Source organism: Lepisosteus platostomus, chromosome 19 (genome assembly GCF_059453375.1).
Source record: "Lepisosteus platostomus isolate fLepPlt1 chromosome 19, fLepPlt1.hap1, whole genome shotgun sequence".
NCBI lineage: Eukaryota > Metazoa > Chordata > Actinopteri > Semionotiformes > Lepisosteidae > Lepisosteus > Lepisosteus platostomus.
Window position 1 is genome coordinate 14,595,829 of NC_142629.1, and position 9,732 is coordinate 14,605,560.

Genomic DNA, 9,732 nt, shown 5'->3' on the forward strand with positions numbered 1-9,732 from the left:
CTATCTTAGGTTCTCACTATATTCAGACTTAACTATAAATGGCACTAATTAAAGCTCCAGCATACAGACCCAGGATGATGACTGTTGATTATTAGTAAGGATGCAAAAAGCACCATTTAAGCATTGCACCTGTAGCTGGCTGACTTTGAATGTCTTTGAAAAGTCCCAGTTCAAGTCAATTGAGCCTTTTTCAATCTTGGCCACAGTGCTAGCCCAGGGTCAGGTTGCTGTAATTCTGTATCTCCTAGGTTAGCTGACTGCTGGCTGAGGTTGGGAATGACTGCAGCAGAGCCATGAAGCAAAGGGTTTCTGTGCCAAACCATCTGGCAATCAAATCCACATTTGCAAAATCTCTCCTGATTTGCACCTCCGCAATTTGGTGACAGGGCTACTAGCTATTATCATAGGTGCACTTCTTTATTTATTTAAGTCACAAGGCACCAGAATGTCCATCATACTGCAAAACTCACATGACACCAACCGCATATGTATTATGAATGATGTATTATGAAATGTGTAACACTGCATTGGGTGGAGGACCTTTCTGGGCCAGAAAAGTGAAGAAATTGATTGGGGAATCAAAACCCTGAGACTCCAGGTTTCTTCCTCCCTGCTTAAAATGATGTTTACAGCACAACTGTTTTTTGCATTGAGACACACACAAACCAGAGCTTTCCGTGTTCTTTGATCACAAAGATTTATTTCTATATTACAAATCTATATTCTGGTGCATGACGTGCATCTTGTTGTAGAGAGACGTGTTTGGTTAGATGCAGCCTTCTCGTAAAGACCTCCCTTGATCCCTCCTGCTCAGCTTCTGTTCCTCCTCTTGTACTTTTCTAATTCATTTAATTCGATTTAATTTAATTACACTTATATAGCTCTTTTCTGGACACTCCACTCAAAGCGCTTTACAGGTAATGGGGACTCTCCTCCACCACCACCAGTGTGCAGCATCCACCTGGATGATGCGACAGCAGCCATAATGCGCCAGAACGCTCACCACACACCAGCTATCTGTGGGGAGGAGAGCAGAATAATGAAGCCAATTCATAGATGGGGATTATTAGGAGAACATGATCGGTAAGGGCCAATGGTAAATTTGTCCAGGACACCAGGGTTACACCCCTATTCTTTTCAAGAAACACCCTGGGATTTTAAATGATCAAAGAGAGTCAGGACCTCGGTTTTACGTCTCATCTGAAGGACGATGCCATTTTAGAGTATAGTGTCCCCCTCACTATACTGGGGCATTAGGACCCAGATGACCACAGGGTGAGCGCCCCCTACTGGCCCCACCTCTTCCAGCAGCAACCTTAGCTTTTCCAGGAGGTCTCCCATCCAGGTACTGACCAGGCTCACACCTACTGAACTTCAGTGGGCTGCCAGCTGTGAGTTGCAGGGTGATATGGCTGCTTGCTATCATTAACGCACGTAGCACATTCCTCCTATCATTGGCCAAATAACAGATTTCAGGGATGGTCCGCATATATGACACATTCCGCCTACCAGCCATCCATTTTCTAACTCTTCATCCAATTCAGGGTCCAGGGGAGCCGGAGCCTCTCCAATGCAAGCGAGAGGCACAAGGCAGGACACCCCCTGGGCAGGACACCAGTCCGTCACAGGGCAGACACACACACACACACACACACACACACACACACACACACACACACACACACACACACACTCACACCAGAGTCAATTTTCCCAGAAGCCAGTTGTGTTACTGGACTGTGGGAGGAAACCGGAGCACCCGGAGGAAACTCACATGAACACCGAGAGAGCATACAGACTCCACGCAGACAGCACCCCAGGAGTTGAACCCGGGGCCCCAGCGCAGGGAGGCAGCATTGCTGACCACCGCGTTGGTGTGCTGCCAACTCCACCCCCCCAAAAAATGTGTTTTTTTTTCAAGATAAATATCTCTTCAAGGACATTTTTTTGGGTGTTTTGCTCCCTTTTGCCTTCAGATGTCCCAGCCCACTCCAAATGCGCTCAGTGCTTTCATAAGTGCAAATGCTACTGGGGACGTGGTGTCCGGTTTCAGGCTCTGTAATGTAATATTGATTTCTCAGGAGCACCAGCCCATCCCCCACCGCTCCGGCCTTGTTTTTCTATCCCTGCTCCGGGGAGCCACCCTAGTCCGGCACCTCAACGCTTCCTCACAGCCCAACTCGGACCCGAGCCTGTTCTCCCACACCGGAACCCTAGCAAACGCCTTGTTTTTCCTGACATTCGGTACTCCGCAAGGACATGCAGACAGAAGTCAAGGACTCAGCTCTTATCTACCTCTCTCCCTCTCCTCTGCACAAAAGGATCAGATTCATTACTGTCCTTGAGTCAAAAGTGAAGCTGTGCACCAGATGCTGAGGAAAAAAATATATTTTTGCTTTAATGACAGAAAGCAATTTGCCAGCCAAGGAAAAATCGTTTATTTGCCTATTGGGATTCTCTGAACTATCATTAGATTATTTGCAACCACAAGATCCAATTATAAAAAAATGCTGGTTTTACTTCATCATTCTGCTGTTTGAGATCCAATTCAACAGTGCTTATTTTATTCCATTTTAAAGAGCACCGATTGTTTGAGAGAAAATCTTCTTATTCTTGTAAATGGCCAGAAAGGTAGTCCTGCGAGGACTGGGGTACCATAAGCTTTTATTTCAAAACCTGCTATTTATTTTGAAAAATAAAAACAACATATATATCTGTGATGGTTGCTCGTTGAACAGGATCACAACAAACGTGTAGCCTGCCACCATTATTGCAAGAAAAATTCGGAATCAACGTTACAAAGCTACACAAAATCAATTTTGCTCTTGAAATAAATTAATCCGTTTAATCAAAAGACGAAACTGTCGTCCGCGAACACTAGGCTTTAGACCTGAAATGTCTTTTTAATTTATGGATTTGCTCAGATATGTGTCTGCTGAGGTCCGCTGGATACGCGGAGCACTGAATTGTAAAAAACAACACAGGACACTTCAGCCCTAAAGGTCAGCGTTTTCAGAAATATTTCAATTTGATTTTTATCAGCTTGCGCTGCAGTTGAATTTTACCACTCTAGCCACACGAAAACACCTGCCTATGGTTTTGAAACGACGCAAGTGTGATTTTACTTTTCGGAAGAGATTCACGTTAGACAGATTTCTATATTGTTTCGGCAGAACGAAATACTGTAGCAATCGTAAAAGAAAAAACACGTATTTATAACGAAACAATAAATAATTCCCTTTTTTATTTCAATTTCTTTAGTCGAATCGCCATTGACTCTGAATAGTTCTTAAATCTAAAACTACTAAGAGTGCAAACACAGTAAATAAAACGAGACTGACAACCAATTTAAAAGGGCCCGTAAAGCGTGTTTGCTATGCTGAGCAATTCGAGGACGTACTTAAAACCAAGTAAGCATTTTTCAGCTGAACACTATGACGTTGCAAACTTTGTCCCTGCTTCGGTCATTGCTTGCAATCAGTCACCTTCCTCTGGGCGTCCCAGTCCGGCGCTCAGCTCTCGATTCAGCACAAATCTGACTCGCAGGTCTCAGGTGGGGGTGTGGCTGTGTATTGCTTCAGTGGCGCAGCCTGCAAAGGTGGTCTTGAGGCGAGTTGTGTACACCTACGGTGCAGGCGTGCCCGAGGCTGGTGCAGGCTTGTTGCGGATCTTTCTGTTGCGTAGGCGATTCCCCAGGCAGCGGTGCACAAGTGGTCTATCGCGACCTGGAGACTGGCCACTATCGAGGGCAAGGGCTCTGGGCTCTACGGGGAGGGTGCAGCGTGCCCCAGAAGCGGCGGGCTCTGCCGCTGCAGGTTGGAGATGGGACGCAAGTGCACACGCCTTATGTGTTTACATGGAGGAAATAAAGCCGACCTGCGTGTAGCGGGAGGAGGAGACTCCAAATTAGGGCGTTTGGGGGATCAGCATGGCTGAAAATGAAAACTTTCACCTTATTCTCTGCCTGTAGTGTGGCTCACTTCCTAACTGGCGGAAATAAGATAAGATAAGATCACTTTATTAGCCATGCATTAGGAATTTATCTTTTTGTATACTCCAGCTTGCTCTCCATGAGCCACAAAGGTGGGAAGAGAGAAGACTGGGGTCAGAGGACAGGGTCAGCCATTAATACGCCACCCCTGGAGCAGCTGGGGTTAAGGGCCTTTGCTCAGGGGCCCAATGGAGTAGGATTCTATGGGCCGTGGGATTTGAACCGGCAACCTTCCAGCCACAGGTGCAGAGCTATCGCTCCGCCCCATTTAATCATGTTAAAATAAAGCAGTTCATCTTTTCCTCTGCATCTCCACACGTAGCATTTTGGACTACATATTTCGGGTTGCAAATCAGAGTGGTTCAGAAAATTATTGTGTCATTCTTTTCTTATCCCAGCCAGCAACAGGCGCAAGGAGGGGAACACCATGCCTTGACTGGACAGACACACGCTCCCACCAGGGCCAGTTTTCCCAGAAGCCAATTAACCTACCAGCACGCCTTTGGACCGAGGGAGGAAACCCGTGTACGCAAGGCGAGACGATACAAAGTCCACACAGGGAGCAACCCAGGGCCAGAATTGAACCTATGGTCCCAGAGCTGAACCACTGAACCACCATGCTGCCTCAATTAGTGTCCAACATTCCCAAAATTCGGTGCGATTTAATGTTTATATCTGGGGCGGTTGGTGGGGGCTCTCTTTTTTTAAAAGAGAAACATCCCCTGTGCCAATAATGGCAAAATAGCCCAGGTATGGAAAGTTCGTATTCTGTTATTCGGAATTTCCCACCACAGTATAGTACGTCAACGCCGATGCCAGTGGTCAACAAGCCAGGCTTGCCTGTGTTCCTTGTCACCACTGGCAGGTGGCTTGTCACCAGCACATGGGCCTGCTGCCTGAGCAGCCTCGGCCGACAGCACGAACCCCCCAGCCGCCCGAGGCTCTTCCTGACCTGGCGCAGGTGGGAAATGAAGAATGTGCAGACATGTGCAGGTCTGCAACCAGCCAAGCCAATACGTGACTGATTTTAAATTCCACTAGAGGAATAAACCACGACTCAGTAGCTGGTTTGTAGTGCAGATTCCAGTGTTATAACTGGAGGGTTTGGAATTCAAATCCCAGGTAGGATACTGCTTTTACACTCCTGAACAAGGTTCAGCTCTGATTGCTCCAGTAAATACACAGCTGTACCCAAATGTAAATGGCTTCAGCCAGATAAATTAATAATGCATGCACAGTATGTTTCATGTACTGTACTCCCACAGCTACAGCTCCAAATGAGTAAAACCGACTGCATGGCTGTGTCCATCACAATAGAAACTAATTAGAATCACCAGGCTTAATAGAGCCATTACCATGAGCGGAGTGCCAAACAGTTTTTTAAAAGGTCGCTTGGCAACCCAACTCTCATTAAAGGGCTTAAAAGAACTCGCTTTCAAACACGGCAGCTGAAACTTCACAATATTTTTCAATACGTTCAACTGTCTTAAACGTATTACAGACCTCGTTTAGACTTTAACGTTCAAGATGTAAAGATGACGGATCGGAAAGCACAATTTACCACACAAAGCACTAGGTAATCAGGTGGCGTGGAATCGTCATGCTACAGACGAATGCTCCTGTCCATTTCTGCACCTATGTCCTTAATATAACGTTACTTTCCCACTACAAGTAAAAATGCAACATTCAACAGCAGTAGAGAAACGGAAAGAATTCGGACAAACCAAACCCAACATATTCAAATCCAAACAGATGTTTGGATGCAACCTGATAACAGAGGTTCACGTCATAACCTTAAAATAAGACAGCCGTCATAATATGAAAATGCGTCTTTGAAAGTTGTCAGCTGATACAGGCGACAATTCGAACACGTTTTTCAACCGGCGGAGAAAAGCAAGAGACGATTTGATACGCCCAGTGTCTGAACTACAGCAGCTGTATCGTCGTGACTAAAGCTCATAGACGCACCCTCGTCGCTATACAATTGTTGCGTTTCAAGGGGTCGCGCCTTGGCTTTACATTTGAGAAACTACTATGGGGCAAGTCTTTACGTGGCCTTATGCTGGAGGTCTGAGGGGAAGTATTAATATAATTATCTCACGGCTTTTGAGCACGCTTCTCCAGATCTTGCCCCCCCAAAAAAAGAGCAGAAAGCCTAATTATCACAGAGAAGATGATAACTGAACTGATTAAAACATGATTTAGCAGCTCCTGGACAAGAGACAATCTTGTGGTGACAAGATGATCATGAAATAGAAATAGTCTAGCAGCCTGAGGTTAGAAATACGGCAACGCATCCCCTTAACCTGACTGGGAGTAGCTGTGTTTACGCCTGCGTGCAACCTCTTTATGAATCCGTTTAGCAGCAGTACACGGGAATAGTAAGATAAAATACAAGTGATAAGAAAACGTAGTGGAGGTGTGTCTTTATCCCTCATTTTAGCAATTTACCACTTACCACCAGCTGCTTACTAGATATCTAGGTACATTTTTAAACAGTCGCTCCCTCTATCAGATCCAGGTGAAACATTTAAAGCCATTTCACATTTAAACCAGCATCCCAGAAAGGTGTCTTGTGTAATGTAAATATGTCGCAGTGACCGTTTGTCTGCCTGTAACCTATACTCCACACTGTCTCTACCAAATCCCTATGACCACCTTCAATTTCAGGCGTGTTAGTTTTAATCTTCCTTTTTTTTCCCCTAAGTTTAGGACAGAAAATGAAGAGGGAGTGAAAGGGTAGGCTGTAATTTGGAAGATAACGTACTGTAATTGCTACAACCGAAAAAAAAAACACAAAGATGCTAGGGTTCACAAACTTGTTTTTCTTTTGCTTGAAAGCGGTTTTTAGCCAGGGCCCAAGAAGCTCGGGCTTAGGTGAGCCTCGGGCGTCTGTTGACGTGCGCAGATTATAACTGAAAAGTTATAATCGATGGGGTTTTTTTTAACATAGGTCAGCGAATCGCTCGGGTGTATAAGAAACTCCTAAATAAATACATTTCCCAACCTATGACTGCGGGTCTGTGCATTGACTACAAGGCGATGACAGTACACTTTGGAAGAAAATGACCGGAACCCTAAAGATACTGACCAAGTTAGTAGAATAAGCCGTTACCGATGTGGGCGTTAATTGAATGACTCACTCGAACGCTGCTCATCAGCCAGCTGTCGTGAGAGACCATTGTTTTTTAAAGATACCTCAGCAATAACGACATCTATGCGGATCAATGGCCCGCACACATGCAGTGATGTCGAAGTGCGGTGGGCTATCTGAAAGACGGTGCTCTTTTCAGGTGTAATTACGGCAACACGGGGAGCCAGTGCCGGTCTACCGCACCTCCTCCGCCTGTTTGCGCAGCGCCTTCTCCCTCTCGTACTGGGTGAGCAGCTGCTCGTTGTCCTCTTTCAGCAGCTCCAGCTCCACTTCGTGCTCCTGGTTCTCGGTCAGCACGGAGTCCAGGTTCTCCAGCACGTTGACCACCAGCGGCATCAGCTCCTTCACCACCTCCTCGTCGTAGCTGCGGATGAGGCGCTCGAACTCGCGGTAGATGCTGTTGGCCAGGCCGGAGACCCGGTCCGACATGACCGACACCGAGCCGTAGTCATCCTGGTAGACCACCTCGTCGAGCGAGATCTCCATCATCTTGGCAAGAGGCTCCGATAACACGGGCGGACGCCCCCCCTTACTCCACCACCACGACCACCACCAGCGCAGTTCCGGGGGAGAAAAAAACAAAACCCTCAAATATAGAGGAATTTAATGTGATATACCGGTGTTTTTTTTTTAATTCAAGCCCCAAAATGTCAGTCGCCCGTCTAAATATATTTCGCCTTTTTTCGTTCCAGTCTTTATCGGGCTGGGAGCGACGCAGACGCGTTCGCTTTCAGTGGCTCAGGTGATGCTCTGCAGGTCCCGAAATCCGCTTTTTTTTTTCAGCCCCTGAATTCCGAGACCAGGGCGACGCGCATCGTTTCCGCAGGCCAAAACCCGATATTTCTGTCGCTGTAGTTGAACGCATGCAAGAGCCAGGACTCTCCCTTTTCCCGGTGTCGCCCGGCGCGGCGGCCTGGATGGGGGCTTCTAGATGGTTCCCGGTCGCGTCTTGCTCTCGGCGAAGCCCGCATCCCTTTCCAAGCGAAAGCGGTGCAGTTTGTTTCTGCCCATTTTGTTGTTGTTTTTTTCCCGGACAGGAAAAACAAGGTTAAAACGGAACGCAAAAAAAACGAGGCTTCTAATTAAAATAATAAATAAACGTGCCTCACAATGCACCTGCCGGTCAGCAACCACGCAGTCCAGTCATCGCTGCGAGCACTGATGACACGCGTGAAATCAGCTGAAAGCCGCCGTTCCTTGCGTGCTCCCTCCCCTGCCTCCCTCTTTCCCCTTTAAATCATATTTTGGTCCAGTCCGGCTCCAGTCCGCTTCCCCGGGTTGGACCGGGTTAGGCGATGCCGTTTTCTGCGGCGCTGTCGGGATCCTCCCAGGCTGAGCGAGGCGGCTGACGTCACGCCGTCTGCAGCGAGCAGGCTCCGGCCGAGCCGGGATGTCTCGTCCTCGCCGCGCAGTCACGGCCGGCGTGAGAGCGCGTTTTCCCCAGCCCACAGCCCCCCAGCCGGCCAGAGCGGTCACTGTTGTCTGCGGTGCTCACGGTCGCTGCGCGGACCCATCCCCTGGTAGCAAGAGAGCTCAATGGGCTTCGCCAACGTGCTGCGTCACACAGCAAAAGCAGTGACCAGTGAAGAGAGGGAATGGAATCGATTAGCACCTCATTTTTATTTCTGCTCTAAAAACAACAACAACAACGACAACAACGCAATGTTCTTTATTTTCGCCCTGGCAAAGATACAGTCCTAACCCGCGACCACTCCATCTATCCTATATATGTCTTCTGAGATGAGGAGCCCCAGAGACGAATTCATGCCTAAACGTGCACAGCACGAACTGCTCAGACTGCTATCTCTAACCGACAACAGAAACAGCAAATAACGTCTCAAACAGTGAACACAAAATCTGCATTGCTTTAGCGACCTGAGGTACATTTAATACACCTATGATGTTCCCTTCTCGTGGAAAGATACTATACAATATACAAAATTAAAGTAGATAAAATGGCAGAGGTTTATCATCATCACTCAGTGGTGCCCACTACACTTTCCCTTCAGTACATATCAATTCCCTGCCAATTCACGGCTCATGACACGCCCTGTATTTTTACCTCTTGGTAAATGTGCAACAACGTAAAACCTCGTCTCTCGACCAACGTTTTTTTCTGCAATATTGAACAAAAAACGGTCCTGTTCCCTCCAGGTTATAATTATACGGGAGAGTGCTGTTAAAACCCGGCTATCTCATGAAAGATTTATGAAGACCACGCCTGTATTGTCTAAAACACATCAAGTACTTGACACGCCATAGCAAAAGAGAGCACTTGTTAGCGTTGATCACGTTTGAATGTTTCTGAAATGAAAGGGTTAAAACATTAAAAAAACGATTTTAATTTCCACTGCTGTTTGTGAACATATTCATATATATAACGGTGACAAAATCGTTTTTGCTTTAAAAATAGTGAAACGGGTTCAAGGTAGTTTAATCCAAATTCACATTTGAACTTCAGTTTATTGAATTTAAGAGTTCGCCTCAAATATGGTCAAAGTGAGCTCGGCTGCAGCACCTTTGCCACAAGATCTGAATTTCTCGTCTCTGTAGAACAGTGAGCACAACGCAGATCACAGCCTCAAGT

The 9,732-nt window shown here is 46.8% G+C and overlaps 1 protein-coding gene across 24 annotated transcripts in view; it reads right to left on the reverse strand.

Annotated features, from left to right (window-relative positions):
* The window catches only part of mapk8ip3 (mitogen-activated protein kinase 8 interacting protein 3), a 54,277-nt gene extending 45,614 nt beyond the window's left edge, over window positions 1-8,663 (reverse strand). For 11 of the 24 annotated variants that reach the window (XM_088613076.1, XM_088613058.1, XM_088613071.1 and 8 more), the window contains exon 1: window positions 7,329-8,662. In XM_088613076.1, coding sequence (XP_088469202.1) covers window positions 7,329-7,634 — 306 coding nt within the window. In that variant the 5' untranslated portion in view covers window positions 7,635-8,662. Of the gene's footprint in view, window positions 1-7,328 lie in introns of all 24 variants that reach the window. The other 13 variants (XM_088613077.1, XM_088613065.1, XM_088613067.1 and 10 more) reach the window with 3 other exon arrangements.
* Window positions 8,664-9,732: the final 1,069 nt, after the last annotated feature.